The sequence below is a fragment of the Biomphalaria glabrata genome, chromosome 3 (genome assembly GCF_947242115.1).
Source record: "Biomphalaria glabrata chromosome 3, xgBioGlab47.1, whole genome shotgun sequence".
Lineage (NCBI taxonomy): Eukaryota > Metazoa > Mollusca > Gastropoda > Planorbidae > Biomphalaria > Biomphalaria glabrata.
In genome coordinates, this window is record NC_074713.1 from 17,840,002 (window position 1) to 17,857,718 (window position 17,717).

The 17,717-nt window shown below is 32.5% G+C and overlaps 1 protein-coding gene across 5 annotated transcripts in view; it reads right to left on the reverse strand.

Moving 5' to 3' along the window:
• Positions 1–4,434: 4,434 nt before the first annotated feature.
• The window catches only part of LOC106059894 (uncharacterized), a 43,643-nt gene continuing 30,360 nt past the window's right edge, over positions 4,435–17,717 (reverse strand). For all 5 annotated transcript variants that reach the window (XM_056023792.1, XM_056023795.1, XM_056023794.1 and 2 more), the window contains exons 2-6: positions 15,800–16,027; positions 13,754–13,905; positions 13,025–13,144; positions 6,706–6,754; positions 4,435–6,365 (exon numbers count right to left, since the gene is read on the reverse strand). In XM_056023792.1, coding sequence (XP_055879767.1) covers positions 6,174–6,365; positions 6,706–6,754; positions 13,025–13,144; positions 13,754–13,905; positions 15,800–15,913 — 627 coding nt within the window. In that variant the 5' untranslated portion in view covers positions 15,914–16,027 and the 3' untranslated portion in view covers positions 4,435–6,173. The remainder of the gene's footprint in view (positions 6,366–6,705; positions 6,755–13,024; positions 13,145–13,753; positions 13,906–15,799; positions 16,028–17,717) is intronic.

Consider the following 17,717-nt stretch of genomic DNA (forward strand, 5'->3'; position numbering starts at 1 on the left):
CTACCCATTTTTTTAAAAACAATTCCTCTTATTAGTTTGCAAACTCTCATAGATGAAGTCTCAAAAAGTTGAAAACTGCCTGGAAACTAGACAGGTATTTCGAAAATGGCTCAAAAGAGTTTCCTAAATATTTGAAAATTTATGTATACATTTCTGAAAAAAAAAAAAAAAAAAAAACTACCTAATTAGAAAAATCTGGTTGGGCAGTTTACAAGTATAAATGCATCTTAAATTAAATTTGGCTTCAGCAGGAATTACCGCCCTTGGCTTAAATGTCTCTGTATTCAGTAAAGAGTTGAAGGAATAAATAGACGAAAATCTTCAATTTGAGCATTGTTTTATGTAGAGATCATCAGCTGAACTGTATATAGAAGAATTTGGTTATGCAAAGCTCACTGGAAAGCCTCCTTGCAGCAATGAAGCATTCCAAGAAATACATTGAACACTATTAGTCATTAGAGTCATAAAGGAGAAATTGATTGAAAAAAAAAAAACTTTTATTGTCACTTGTTCTTCTCTGGACTTTTAGTTGTCTAATAATCCTACTTGTATGATTATGGAGGGGCAGTTCTTATTTCTATTCAAATCTTTAATACTGTATAACACCAACTGCACCAAGTGTTTAGCAGACTTCCCCATCCCCTCAGGCCAATGGAAAAGAAGTTAACTGCTTTTGAGGGGGACACTTCAAATGAAAGTTTAGATTAAACAATCCAATTACTATAATGATAAAAGCATTTTAAAACATATAAAAAAATTAGGTAATATCCTAAACCTTCCTTCCATTTAAAGCACATTTCAACGGAATAACTTCTAGTTGTAGCAACATTTAGTGACACAGCCTGACACAAGGTAATTGCATATGCTTTATGCTTAAATTAATCATTTTAACTGCATACATTATAAGGACTAGATAAAAAATAATACAAGATTAGTTTTACAACTTTGAATGCTGCTCAAATAAGAATGCATAAAGACTGTTGATTCTACTCGCCATATGTGAATACAGAATGTAGACGTGTACCTTGTGCTTGCAAACAAGGGGCGGGCTGTGTTTACTACTGCTTGTAAACAAGTGGCGGGCTGTGTTTACTACTGCTTGCAAACAAGGGGCGGGCTGTGTTTACTACTGCTTGCAAACAAGTGGCGGGCTGTGTTTACTACTGCTTGCAAACAAGGGGCGGGCTGTGTTTACTACTGCTTGCAAACAAGGGGCGGGCTGTGTTTACTACTGCTTGCAAACAAGGGGCGGGCTGTGTTTACTACTGCTTGCAAACAAGGGGCGGGCTGTGTTTACTACTGCTTGCAAACAAGGGGCGGGCTGTGTTTACTACTGCTTGCAAACAAGGGGCGGGCTGTGTTTACTACTGCTTGCAAACAAGGGGCGGGCTGTGTTTACTACTGTTTGTAAAGGGGAGGGGAGTCAAGAATAGGCCTATTTATGTCCTCTGCTTGAAAAATATCTAGATAGATTATATATGTGTACACTTTGGTTTCTTATAGTTATAATGTTTTTTGTTTGGTGTAATGCACAAATTGTAAGACAAATTTCCTTACGGATAATAAAGATTATTATTATTATTATTATTATTATTATATATATAGTGCTTTTTTTGTAAAAAAAAAAAATTGGTGCCGGTAATCAGTGATTGGGTGCCGGTATTCAGTAGTTGATTGCCGAACTTTATACTACTAAAAATTAATAATATACGTTAAAATACAAAAACAAAATGTAATTATTTTTCTAAAAGGTACCGGTGCGTATCGTCACAAAAAAAAACATGTGTATATATATTACTTTTTTTTAAAGGGATATACTTTATTATACTATATATTTATTTGGTACTAGAGCCCTGTCCCTACTTTAGACGCTTCTACCATCCTTACCTAAACCTAAAACAGTTTCAAGTCGCCGCCACCGTGTTCAAATATGTTACTAGAAAAAATTGCCGAAGAAGCAAAACGTCGTCTATAAGACTTATCTTCAGCTCGACACATCTGACCGCTATTCATGTAAATTATGAAGATAGGAACTGGGACACATTTCTTGAGACTTCACATACGGAGGCAGACACTAACACATATACTCACATAAAAAAACATATACACATTTATATACACACGAATTGGCGTAGCCTACTTTCTCCGTGACTTCACATTTGGTAGGGTCTAGTGATGAAATCTCAATACAAGGGGGATAATATTAGATGCATCTTAAACCCTGAATGAACACTTCTTTCAGTAGTTATAGCATGGTTATAGTCATTAGACATTATGGCAGACCTGTAGACCTGTGGTCTGTGGCTCTGCCTTTCTTATTGGCGATAGCTTTAATAAGTATCGTTACTGAAATATTATAGTGCGTGTTGTGTGGTCCAAAGATTTTAAGGAAGAGGTATACGATAAATTGACACCTATTGGAGGACAGATGTAGGCTATACAGGACAACTTGCAATGATTTACATTTCATTTCAGTTGGGACGAAACTCTTTCCTAACTTCATCATTGTATCTCGTAAATGACAAAATGAACTTTAAGTAGGTCTACATATGAACAAATGCATACTTTTGCATATATATGTTTCTTGGCCAGGGGCAGTACGAAGCTTTCATTGTGTCTGCATGACTACCTCTGTACCTTGTATGATTTTGCACCAACTTTTTTCCCCAATTCATCAAATTGATAACATAAATACCTATTAAACCGCACAAAATCTCATGGATATTTTTTTCTCTAAGAATAAAATGATAGCAGAGATAAAAATATTTATTAAAAAAAAAAAACAAAAAAAAAACTCAATTTGTTGCACCGATTTTTTTTTTCAACACTGTTTGAAAGCACCTAACCCCTAACTAGAAAAAGAAAAGCCTTTCACTGTGAATATTCAATGCGCAGAATATGTTTATCACAGACCAGGTCATAACACTGGGTTGAATCTGCTACAGAATTGAGAAGGCATATTGGTAGATTGTTTTGTTCGGAATTGATTTTCTTTCTAAATAGGCCTAAAGTCAAAGAGCTACTGGCCTATATATTGCTTGCTTTCTGGTGACAGCTGTTTTTTTTTTTGTTGTTTTTTTTTTCAAAACCTGTTCTGATATAATATTTTGAGCTTCCCTCATTCATGCACGATACCCTCCCCTTTTCTTTTTCATTTCAACATCATTACATTTGCTTGAACTGGCTGGAATATTGACGGTGATTAAGCTGGATAGGCCTACAAATACTCATGAATTGTAAACAAGAACATCACTTAAATCTAGATTTAGAGTTTATTTTAGACCAGGAATAAGAACAATTGGAATTCTGCTATTGAAACTTCAAAATTTAAATAAACGCAGGAATCGTTAAAGAAAATGCTATTTTTAAAAAGTAAACAATCCCAATTATAATAAATCCCAATTATAATAAATCGCCAATTTTCTTAGGTAGGATTCGCTACTTTTAAAAATTAAAGAATCGCTTGTTTTCTAAAGTAAAGAGTAGTTCATATTCTAATTAGGGAGAAAACCATGGGGAAATTTAAAGATCCCAAGACCCTTAAATTGGGTAGCTTGCAGCACAAAAAGCTACATCCTGGAAGAACCTTCAACGCTGCTGATCCCAAACTGTATCAAGTATTGGCATCGTTCTGACTGACCATAGCTAATGTCCAGGCATTCAACTCAGATGAACCAATATCGTCTTACAACTGATGGAAGTCAACAATATAAAAGCTGAAATCTATTTCAGGATTCATAACTCAATGTTTCCTAAGTATCGCCACTACAAAAAGAGAAACACTCATTTGTACACATCTGTAGGTCTACTGATATAAAATGGAAAGTTAAAAAAAATAGTTTTGGAGTATATAAGCCTTACTCTTTCAATATGGATTTACGAAGGATTCTTTCAGTAAGCCTACCAAACACACTGATTCAGCAAGTTGTTTCCAATATAGATCAGAGATAAAAATGTTCAAATGTGTTACGTTTCCCATTTCATTATTCTACGAATTAAGAACATTTTAAATTTAATATTTAGACTCATTGTTATTCTCTTATAGCAAAGTAGGAGGCCAAGTGGCTGAGTGGTAAAGTGCTTGGCTTCCGTACAGTTGTCTGGGTTTGAATCCAGGGCCTCTCTGAGTCCACTCAGCTCTAATGAGTACCTGACATTAGTTGGGGAAAAGTAAAGGGAGTTGGTCGTTGTGCTGGCCACATAACACCCTCATTAACCATAGGCCACAGAAACAGATGACCACAAGTTCTGAAAGGGTACATTTACTTTTTTTTATAACAAATAAATGTAATGACTGATTTCCATGATGTAAGTCAATTCTTCTTAATTAAATAACCAGGTACTCAATAGTGCAAGATTTATTTAAATTTAATAGAAGCTATATGCATATTAAAGCACTAAAAAAATAAAGCTGTATTATAAAGAAGACAAAAATCGAACTTTAAGCCTTTATTTTTTAAATTTTTATTTCAAGTACACTCAGCATGTCTCTAAGTACTTTCTTTTACTACATACATTCTATTTATCTATCTCCTTACAAGTACTTTAAAAATGCATCTCTCTAATTCAATAAAGTTAAGTTAAAAAAACAGGTGTAAAAACTATGACAAGCTGCAGGCACTTATAATAATGTGATTTGAAATATTTTACATCTCATTTACAATGATTCAGTTCTAACAACACTCCTGGCTGATTTTCATTCTAGTACTTCCATTTGATGATATCTGAGCTGAGATAATATCCAGTAATGGAACATTACAAAATATAAATTAGTGAGTTTCTCTTTTTAATTAAAAAAAAAATGATTAATATTAAAATTCCTTAGCAACTTTTACATATAATTTTTGAGTTCCATTGTAAAAATAATTGATATGAAATTATCACTGATACATTAATTATTGTTTGCTGTCATTTGTAAATGTAGTTGCAAAAATTATTTTTAAGGCACAACATTGAAATAAATTAATGAGATTTTTAAAATATTAATATTAAATATTTCAAAATATTTGGCTATAGCATGGTAGTAAAAAAAAAAGTTATTAAATTTTCTTACATATTTTTCTTTTTAATGATACAACACAACAATATAGATTTACCAGTAGAAAAAATAAAAGAAAGAAAGAAATGGTTTCTGGTAGTAACAAATATTTTGAATGAAAGTCATTGTAGAATTTATTTTTAATTCTTTCATTGGAGAGCTCATTACATTTAATAGTACATTGGACATATGACAAACTAAATGACTGAGATCTTAATTTTAAACATTTATTTTACATGTTTGTTTGTAGATTATGTACATGAAATATAATTTCAACAAACTTTAAATGTTGGAATTCATTAATTTTATTCATTACAGTTTTCATTTACATACCAAAAAGCTTGAAAAAAATTATATCGCATTTGCAATTGAAAAATAATTATAATTTATTTACCATTAAATAGATCATCTGCTCATCTCTACATTACAATAAATTTGTACAAAAAAAATATCTGAAACTTTGTACAAGTGTTATACATTTTGCGTATATAAACATACATATTAATAACTAAATGTTAATAATTATATTACAATGATAATATAAATGACAGTTGATAATGATTAAAATTAATTTGCTTATAGAAGTACTAGCAAGGATAACTATCAACTAGTAATTTTTTTTTATTGAAAAAAAAAGCATATAATGCAAGCAAAATAAAAAATTAACTTCAGATTGGATCATTAAAATAAATATTTAAAAATATTTAAAGACTTTTGGTTGTTGAATCTCATTTGTTTACTGCAATAGATTATTTTACTTCTACAAACTAAGGATAAAATATTTTTTTGGTTGGAGAGTTAAACAGCTATTAGAAAAATATTAACATTTTTTAATAGAATTTTTCTAATGATTCTACAAAGCTTTAGACCATGGGCATTTATTATAAAAAATGGAATTATGAACAATATCATGATTAAGAGCTTTGTTATTGTATAACAAAATATGTTTTAATTTCAAAAAATTATTTTATCTATGTAAAAATAATAGCTTTTAATTAATGTTCTATTGGTGTCTTTTTTTTTTCCATTATCTTTTGAAATATTGATTAATTTACATAGATTTTATAACTTTTGAACACCTAATTAAGCATTGAACTTTTAATTTATTCTAGCAAACAAACCATAAAACATTGCTTTAATATTTAATTTCAGAGTGTTGATCGGCAGGCATAGTATCCACTTGTGGTGTTTCTCCAGTCTGATTGGTTGTTGTTGATTGCTGTGCTCGAGCTCCTGGTAAAAATGGGATTTTTCCATGTCTCATCATGTACAAAAATTCTAAGATGAATAACAACAACCACACAATTGTACTTATCCATGCACCTGCCTAGAAACCAAAAAAGTAAAAAAAAAATTTATACAATCACAAAAAATAGATTATCTCAAATAAAGTATCTACAAACTAAAAAAGAAATATATCAGATTTTTTTTTCGCCAAATGTTATATATAAAATACAATGTGTTCTTGTATTACAAGAAATAATAAATTTCCCTTGTTGCTTCTATTTTTATTCTCTTCTGTTAGATACTTCAATGTATTAATAGAAATTATATTTCGGATATGAAATTGCAATGATCACATCAGATTTTTCTAAATGAAATATTATTTTTAAGTACTGCCATTGTAAAACTTGATTTCTGGCTTATGATCCAAACTGTACACTTACTTGAGCTGCTCTTGATGGAGACACCCATATGTCATCAGTACAATTATATCTGGTGAATTTGAGACAAGAAAGGTAAATTACCATAATATAAGTGATATTGAAGGTTAAATCTTAAAAAAACACAACTATAATGCTAAATTATGTGAATCTAGTATATCCTAAAGCTAGACATTAGTAAGAATTGAGCCACATATTTTAATAATCATGATTAATGGCTTAATTAACATCAATGACAATATAAGGCTAGGTTAATATAGAGGCAACATTTAGCTATCTGTTGGGCTAAAACTAAAAAGAAATTAGACATGTTATGAGAATAAATAATTAGTTCATCTACATTCTGTTCTATATCAACTTAATCAATGTGTGGTAAGCTCTGTCTTATACTACCATCTACAATAAAGTAGTTCATTGTAGATTGCAACACAGCATCTTAACTTGAACAACATGACCAGTACAGGACATAGGGTTAATATTACATATGGTATTTCTAGATATAAATCTAAGATAAGATATAAGATAAGATAATTTTTATTGATCCAATCAAATGGAAATTCAGTTGACTACAATTGACAACCTCAGTGTAACTACTGTACAGTAACAATATAGATGCAAATACAAACAACATTCACACATTAAACACATACACACTCACAACCAGCGCTTTATAAATTAGACTTCTATGTATTTCTCGATGAATACACCTGTGTATTATGCCTTAGGCAACAAAGACGCATCATGGCACTGTGTACCATGTGGGTTACCTCAGTTTACATCATGACTGTTTGATTCCTTTGATGCAGACACTTCTAACCCATACAACATCCTAAACACCATCCCAAACCAAACTCACCAACCACTAGCCAGATCCACTCCTGTTAAACCTAAATCTACTAAAATTAATACAACAGCCTCACTAAATAAACCTACTAAAGAAGTAATACCAAAATACATTAAAACCTTAGTAATAAATTTTCAAAGCATTAGGAACAAAACAGCAGACTTAGAAATTTTATTAGAATGTGAGAAACCAGACATAATTGCAGGAACAGAAACTTGGCTACATCCTGAAATTTATAATGCAGAAATTTTCAATAGTAATTATGAAATTTTTAGAAAAGATAGGGCTGATAATCATGGAGGAGTTCTTTTAGCAATAAAAAACACTCTTATAGCAGAAGAAATTACCTTACCTAACTCAAAAAATATAGAATCAACATTTTGTAAAATTAATACCACCTCAACATCCCTAATAATAGGCAGCATTTACAGACCACCAAATTCTAGTTTAGAATACATACAGGAACTATGTAATCAGATTACTACACTTAAAGAGACAAATAAAAATGCAGATTTTTGGATTATGGGTGATTTCAACCTACCTGATATAAATTGGAAAACACTAACCATAGATAAACACCAAAACCTTAAGGACATAAATGAGCTTTTTATAGAAACTTTACACAACCTAAGTTTAGATCAAATCATTAAAAAGCCAACTAGATTAAACAACACATTAGATCTCTTCTTAACCAACAGACCTGGATTAGTAGTTGATTATGAAATTATCCCTGGTCTATCAGACCATGAGATCATAAAAATACACAGTCAGATAAAAGCAGTAGCCAATACAAAACCCAAAAGAAAAATCTTACTCTGGAATAAATGTAACTTAACACAACTACACCAAGCTGCATTAAACTTTCAACAAACATTCTTATTAGAAAAAGACATTAACCAACCAGTCGATGACCTCTGGAATTTCATTAAAAACCATCTTAAAAGCATTATAGAAAATCATATACCAACTAAATACATACCAAACAAAATAAATAAATGCTGGTTTAATAATAGACTAAAGAAGCTTTGTAAACAGAAGGAAAACCTATATAGAAAATTTAAAGAAACTAATGCAGAAAGAGTTTACAAAAAGTATATAAAAATTAAACACTTAACCAAAAAGTAAGCAGACAGCTGCAGAGTGAATACATAAACAATGTAATATCTAAAGATAACAACAAAAACCTATGGTCATACATTAAGTCTAAGAAAATGGAAACAACAGGCATAGCGCCATTAAAAGATGAACATAAGATAATACATAATGATAATGAAACTAAAGCAAACATCCTAAACAAATACTTTGCATCAGCATTCTCAGCCCCAGGAGACAAAGACATATTACTGAATTTGAACCAAGTAGACAACATAGAAGATATAGTAGTACAAGAAAATGGAATTCAAAAACTATTAGCCAACACCAAACCAAATAAATGTTTTACATATTTCGGATGTTCCTTCAGAGTTGAAGATAGTTTACTTCCTAGTCCAAACCTCCCGCAGGACGACGGGGGATGGGAGTAAAGCTTCTGGACCTGATGGTATTCCAGCTAGATTACTCAAAGAACTAAGCAATGAGCTAGCCCCAGTGTTCAAAATACTCTTTCAGGCTTCACTTAACCAGAGCAGAGTACCAAAGGACTGGAAAGAAGCTAATGTCACCCCCCTATTTAAAAAAGGAGAAAAATCTGACCCAGGAAACTACAGACCAGTATCACTTACCAGCATCACATGTAAAATCCTAGAATACATAATATGTAGCAACATCATAAACCACTTAGACAAACATAATGTCCTCACACCATATCAACATGGCTTTAGGAAATACAGATCATGTGAAACACAACTAATAGGACTAATTGATGATTTTTCAAAAGGTTTAGATAATGGTGAACAAATAGATGCTATCTTACTAGATTTTTCTAAGGCTTTTGACAAAGTTCACCACCATAGTTTGCTTAAAAAATTAAAATATTTCGGCATTAATGGTCCACTGCATCAGTGGATTAAAGATTTTCTGATAGGGAGAGAACAAACTGTAATAATAAATGGCTCTAAATCAACACCGATAACAGTAAACTCAGGTGTACCTCAACGAACAGTTTTGGGTCCACTACTATTTTTAATTTACATAAATGATTTACCAAATTGCATTACTTCAGGAACAAAAGTCATATTATTTGCAGATGATTGCATAATATAAAGAACAATAAAAACAACACAAGACACAGATATTTTACAAAGAGAATTAGATGAATTAAAGAAATGGGAATCAAATTGGAGCATGTCTTTCCACCCAGAAAAATATCAGTTGTTAAGAGTAACAAAAAAACTAAAACAAATTAATTCCACTTATCTTATTCATGGCAAACCAGTAACACAGACTAAAAACGCAAAATACCTAGGTGTTATAATAAATGAAAAACTGTCATGGAATCCACATATTGATGAAACTATAAAAAAAATCAAACAAAGCATTAGGATTTATTAAAAGAAATTTCTATAAATCAAATAAAAACATAAAACTAAAATGTTATTTAACCTTGGTTAGGCCAATAATAGAATATGCATCCTCCTTTTGGGACCCCTCAACTCAAGAAAACATTAAGAAACCGGAACAGACACAAAATAGAGCAGTGAGATTCATAACAAACGAATATTCACATTTGACTAGAGTAACACCATTAGTAAAATCACTAAATTTAGAAAGCCTTCAGGACAGAAGGCTCAAAAGTAAAGTAGCAATCATACATAAAACACTGAACCATAATCTTCAAATACAAAAACAAAATTTAATAAAATACTCTGAAAGACACAAAGATACAGGCACATTCCTCGTCCCATATGCTAGGACAAATTTGTACAAATACTCCTTCTTCCCTAGTGCTATTAGAGCATGGAATGGGTTGCCTGAGCTAGCCAGGAAAACCAGTGACTTGGCAGAATTTAAGTCATTGGTTAATATGCATGACTAAATGCATGACGCGTAGGACGTAATCGCATCTTCTTTTTTGAAGTAACGTCTGTATTATATAAGATAAGATACGACAACAGATGATCTTGCAACACTGACCGAAAGTGGGATGAAGGAGTTTTTGTTACTATGTGTCTAAGTTTATTTTTAACTTCTCAAGGCTGTCTATTTTTAGCTCTACCATAAGTCATACTACCATGTAGTAAAACAAAATTTTTGTGTGTGACCTTGACACATTTCTTACGTGATAGCAAAGACCACAGCAATGTATTGGTGGCTTATTTTCAGGCAGGAAACTCCACTTACTTTCTATTTAAATTTTGTTTTTATGAGCCTTATCAAGCACTTTATTTTCAATTAACAAAATTGTTTCCTCAACCAGCTAAATGCTAAAGGCCAGCACTTCACACTACTTAGGTTGATTTCAGGAACTATGGTAGATTTCATTGTGCTTGTTCATTGTTTTTCATGTCAGTTATTTTTATGGTGAAGGGTAATATTAGGTTTCTTCAGAAGCTGGGCTTTTTATACCATTGCAAGGCTTTCAGAGGCAGAGAATGTATTGCAATTAATGAGTGGATGCCTTCAATGGTAGGTAAAAGGACATCAAGTTAAATTTCTGAAATCCTTAGTTTTGACTAGTATTGTTTCATCAGCATACTGTAATCAAGTATGTACTGACATGAACAAACTGTTCATAATTTCAGCTGGTGATCATGTCAAGTTTAACTTTCCAATTGCCTACTCCGTAAAGGTTTTAACTAGGGGCTACATAATGTATCCTGAGGCCTACAAGTCAGCTGGACAAGAAGATTACTAGACAGTATCAAGTGGCCTCTAGACTATTTGTTGAAATGTCACACCAAAGATGAGGAACAAATATGTCCAGGTATATATGTACAACATCAGTCCAGGTATATATGTACAACATCAGTCCAGGTATATATGTACAACATCAGTCCAGGTATATATGTACAACATCAGTCCAGGTATATATGTACAACATCAGTCCAGGTATATATGCATATATGTCCAGGTATACATGGTTATGAACTCTTTGTATCCTCAGCTGACTTCAGGTTTCGTACCAAAGCAACTCAAGCACTCACTTGTCTGGCCTCTACAAAAGAAATCATATCTTGGCCCAGAGTATCTAAATAAATATTGCTTAGTATATTATCTTCACTTTCTGATAAGCTTTTGGAGCATATTGCGTTAAGGCTAATATTTTACACATCTGAAATGTTACTGGCTCCTGAAGAATTTCAATCTGCACAAAAAAGTGTCTAGCACATAGACAGTGGTGGTCAGGGTACTTAAGGACTTACTTTGTAACTCTGACCTAGGGCACATATCAATTGTCTCCATACTGGACTTGTTCGCAGCCTATGACATGCTAAACCATGAGATTATAATAATTCTCTGCCACTTTGAATTTCACAAGAATCAGCTTAAGTGGCTTGGATCCTACCTGACTGAACGTAGACACACCCAATGTGTCATGGTAAACAGGACAGTCTCACCAAGCTTAATATTAAAAGTATGGAGTACCCCAAGGATCACTTCTAGGCTGAGTACTGCTCACTATGTACACATATCCACTCAGCTGTCATTGGAACCATTGCAAAGGTAAGCAACTGGGTGGTTGAAAATAAACTTAAGATGAATGGAGAAAAGAAAGAAGTGGCACTAAAATAATATTATATAAGTAGAGAGTACAGATTATTATTCATTACAAACTGCCAGGTTCCTTTTGTCCATGTAATTTGAAATTAGGAGTTTTCTTAGACTCAACTCCACAAGGGTCAGCACAGATTAGGCCATATCATATCATATTTGACAACAGCATCAACAAAAAAGCTAGGCATTCATATTCTCCCACCTTGACAACTGCAATGTGGTGACAAAATTGCTAAGCATCAAATTGAAAACAATGCTTAATGAATAGTCCTAGGCAAAAAAAAAAAAAAAAACAGATTCTACTACTGCTCTCTTGTGTACACTTCACTGGCTTCCAGTGAAAGCAAGAATTGACTACAAAGTGGCCACACATTGTCATTGGTGCATCAATAAAAAAAAAATCCTGGAAAGTGCTGCTCTCCATGGACTCAACCTTTCTAGTTGTGACCCATTTTTCCATCAAAAGTTATGGTTTGCAGGGGCTTTTTCAGTGAATGGATCAAAAGTTTTGGAACCTGCTTCTGACTGAGCTCAGACAAACATTCTTCACTACGTTCATGAAGAACATTAGAGCCAATCAGTTACAAACTTTTTTAGATTAGTTTGTCATTGTAACTTTTGTATTTATGTCTGTTATGTTATGATATTGCCTAGAGCCTACCTTATGTTTGTTAACAGCACTCTATTAATTAAATTAATATTAATAAAGATTATATGACTTCCAAGGAACAATTATCTGCAAACAGGATGAATTGATAACAGAGAGAAAATTACTACCATCTGTTGCTGCCATTCAGAGGATACATAAATAATTCTTATACTTACTTTCCACAATTAGCATTATGACCAGCAGACAGGATACAAGCAGCAATAAAAGTTAGGAATAAAGCCACCAGGTCAATACCAAGATGTACAAGCTCCATCAGATCAGAAAAGAGAAACATACTGTAAAAAAGATAAATTATGAAGTTGTAAAGTGTAAACAGTAGAAATAAGGAATGCAGAAGAAATGTATTTACAACAAATGCATTGTTCCTTATCACCTTTGGTTCATACATTTAAAAAAATCTCATTTTATAAATTATGATTTTCCTTTTGGTTTGAAGGGTGCACCCATAGGGAAAAAACTTCTATGGTGTTTGTGCTGTCAGTCTCATTAGTGTATATTTAATGTTTCTCTAAAAGTCTTCAGGATAGAAGACTTAAAAATAAAGTAGCAATTATACATAAAACACTGAACCATAATCTTCAAATACAAAAACAAAATTTAATAAAATATGGAGAAAGACACAAAGATAAAGTCAAATTCCTCATTCCATATGCTAGGACAAATTTGTACAAATGCTCCTTCTTCCCTAGCGTTATTAGAGCATGGAATGGTTGCCTGAGCTAGCCAGGAAAACCAGTGACTTGTCAGAATTAGGTCATTGGTTAATATGCATTAATTAATTAATGAAGAAGAATTACATTTTAACTGTTATTTACTCTGAACACCTATTCAGTGGTAGAGAGTTTTAGACAAAATCAAACTGTTAATATTCAAGAAATACTTACTCTGTGGTAAATTTTCCAATTTTGAATAGAAAGAGAATTACTATACGATACAACGCATAAAACAGTTGGAATATGATGGCGATAGCCATGGCATAGTTACAGTTGGACACTGGACCAAATATATACAACACACAAAGGCCATTGTATTTGTCCTGAGGACGAAGTAAAAGTTGGCATCATGTTGAGCTATTAATCTAAACATAATTTACAGGTTCATGACAATTTTATAAAGAAAAGATTCTAAAAAAAAATTCTTTTGATTTTTTAAAAATGCATTTAGCCTTTTTAAATGATCACATATTTATCATTCATATTACCAAATTGTTATTTAGACTAAATATTTCATAAGAAGATTTAATTTTGATTTATGTTTTATTTTTTAAAGCTACAATTCTAGATCCTTTTCTGTCATGCAAAAATAATGGAAAAGGCAATAATGTCATTTTCATCTTCCACGATGAAAAAAAAAGAAAAAAAAACTCAAGACTGTTTTTAAGTATGTCAAATAAGACAGTGTTAAAAAGGATGAACCATTTACAGAGCTTAAAATAGGGAACTACTAGGCAACATTAGAGTACTTTATCTCTTAACAGCCAAAAGTGAAGTTCATATGCAAATTGACCAAACACTATTTGAGAAATAAGGTGTTTTGTCATCTGTATGTAAAGGAACATGATTTTTAAAATGCTAACCAAAATCCTGAATATGTTCTTTGCTGACTTTTAGTGCATCCTAATTCAAAGCTGTAAACTATCATGACTTTAAAGATTTGCTGAGTGCTAGGGTAAATATCATATAATAAGCCAACACCTGAAATATAGCTGATCTTAGGGATTAAAATATTTTGAAAGCCTTCTAATGTAGAAAGAAAGAGTGTTCCAAGAGACACAAACTAAAGCAAAATCTTTCCCATAAATCTTTGGGCATTGAAAAAATGAAAATAAATGCAAGATTATAAGGCTCCATTGTACTCATAAGTCCATAAGTAACCATTTTATACCACCCAGACTCAATTATCTAGTAATTTATTATTTTAAAGATGCCTCACTATAACCACTTGGTACGTAAGATCCATTTTTGTTCATTACACCACAGAGAAATTTCTCTTTCGTTGATTTTAAGTTCATTGCATATCTTCCAAAAGTACAAAAAAAAAAAAAACTTTATGTATCATGCATTGATAGCTTTGTTGACAACTGATTTTAATGTGTTATCATCTGGTTGTGAATATAATTAGTGTATAATAATAATGGCAATGTCTTCAAATCCAAAGATTAAGGATGAGGGCAGTGTGTATTGCTTAAAAATGAAAACCCAGCATTTTGCAAAAGAAAATAATGGCTAAAAAAACCCCCAGCATTTTTGCAAAAGAAAACAAAGTCAAATCAAACTCATCATAATCATTTTAACCTTTGCTTGAATTGACAGAATGCACAGCCTGAGCTCTTCGCTAGCATTTTATCTTGACAGAAATACATTAATGTATTAAGAGACTTGTTACAAACGTTTCACTCAATAACAACATGAACATGTCAGATCTGGGCATCCAACAAACTTAGGTACAAAAACATATAACTAGGCCTTAACAAAATATGCAAATTAAAGCCCCTACAATAAAAAAATACACAAGATTCACTGGGTTTTGGACAATTTAGGGGTATTGAGGACAACTGAGGTTTGGAAAAGAGAAAGCAGCGATTCATCAGGCCTCATGCTTAGCCAACCATGATTTTCCTAGAAATTTGACGGTTAATCTATTTCTTTGGGAAAAAAATTACTAGCTAATGGCCCAAAGGTAAAACTCTGGTTTGACTAACATAATTTTTCAAAGTATAATAAACAAAATTAATTTGGTTTGTGGTTTAGAAAATCTATATCTTGAACTTTCTAATATCTCCATACACTAAGATCTCACTAGCAAAATGGGAAAGGCTAATCCAAAAATGTAGCTTTAATTATAAATATTATAAAACATAGACTGCTAAGGAGAAAGTAAGAACTTGGATAAGGCACAGATATTACACACACACACATATATGTACTTACTTTCATAACAGCCACACCCACAAATATGAAGAAACTAAAAAATACTAAGACAGCATAGGATAAAAGCCGAGCCAGGACGACGGCATTGATGTTCAGGCCATCCAGCAAACCCATGATTGTATGTTAATACTTGTTGGTACAAACTAGTTCAGTGATCTGTTGTCTGTAACAAAAGTTGAAGCCCCAGACTATTGAGACCTTTCATGTGGTGTCAGACTTAATTTCCAACTGAAAAAAAAAAAAATGAAACTATGATAGTAAATCTGAACAAAAACTTTATACAATTCTAATTGTAAAGAAAGCTAAACTGAATCCATTGATTTACAGGGAGAGGCTTTAACATGTTCATAACTGCCTTATTGTTTCCAAAGCACATTATTTATAATATTTTCGGTATTTGAATAATAAAGAGTTTATTATTTTACAATTCATAAAGGCATATATAGGCCATTAGGGCCTATGTGTGTGTGTGTGTGTGTGTGTGTGTGCAATCCACCACCTATAAAATGATTTTAATGCTTTTCAAATAGCCTCTGACTAGTCAAACTCTTGGCTGAGGAATGTGACTCAGATATTGGGTTCGGTGGAACTGTTATCACTAACATGAAAAGGGGCAAAGGTAAGCAACAAGCGCCTAAACCAGAAAGCCTCGCCTAGAAGGGCTCATTAACCTTGGCTGGCTACCCATATAGGAGAAGGGAAAATCAGAAGTAACCTTTAGCCAGCATGCAGTAGGCCTACTACACCCTGGCAGAACTGGCGACGCTGCTGATCCCAAACTGTATCGGAAACTGCCGCTCCTTTGGACGCATCAGCTGCGTGAAGAGGTTGACATAGCTGATGCCCAGACTTTCATCTCTTTTCCTTCAGATGACTCTGACTAGTCACTGCAAGGCCAACACACACATAGACCTCTTTTACACACAATCACATTTATTGTTAAACTGTTGCACAATTTTAAATGACACATTTAAAGAAAGAGTTGGTATAGCGTATGCATAACTAGCCGGACATAACACGCGGCCTGCGGGCCTTAGTTTGTGTATTACTAATCTAGTGGATTGGATTTAGATGTATGTTAAACTTAGCTAATGATCCTTTCAAGTTTTTCTCTTTCGCATCGAAAATAAAAGTAGTTTTGCGAAGATGGGTTTACCCGTTAAGCCGATATTATAAATTCACACTCTATTAAAAATGAAAGTAGCGTGAGATGAATGGGAAATAAAGTACAATAAAAACGGGTTTACCCGATTTGTTAAATAAATGAGATTACAAAGATCGTCAGGACGTCTAAATTCGCAGATATAAGGAACGAATTGATGTAAAAATGCTTTTGAAACACAAATTTGAAGGTTAATTTTATTAAATAATGAGATCAATAGACTATATTTTCTTCTTTCAAAGTAAAAAGCTATCTTTGCAAAGTGTAGTTTTAAAAATTAGATCTAGATCCTTTCGATCTTAACATGATAAACATGGCCTAGATCCATGAACAGAGTTTCATAGGGTTGGGCATAGAGTTAAAGGGAAACTCCGATGGTTTTGACAATTTTTGATATAATATGTGTTTTGATTTACAGATAATGAATATATTCTTCTTTTTTTTTTCTTTGCAATAATAACTTAGTAATTGATGTTTTCCCGACGTAATTTTCCTGCGCATCCAAAACAGTCAGACTTTCACCGGGTTTCTATGTGACGTCACAAAGGTGTTTTAATCTATTGACTTATTGTATAACAGGAGGCCATACAGCAAAATTTACATTCTCGTAAAAGAAATATATCTTGGTCTATGCAGTTAGATCTAGGATCTTGTAAGCAAAGAAAAAATGCGTATTAAAAGTAGATTTACATGCTTGACTAATCACGGCAGTGTGTATTTTCTCGCCAGACCACTCAACACACAACAAACACTATC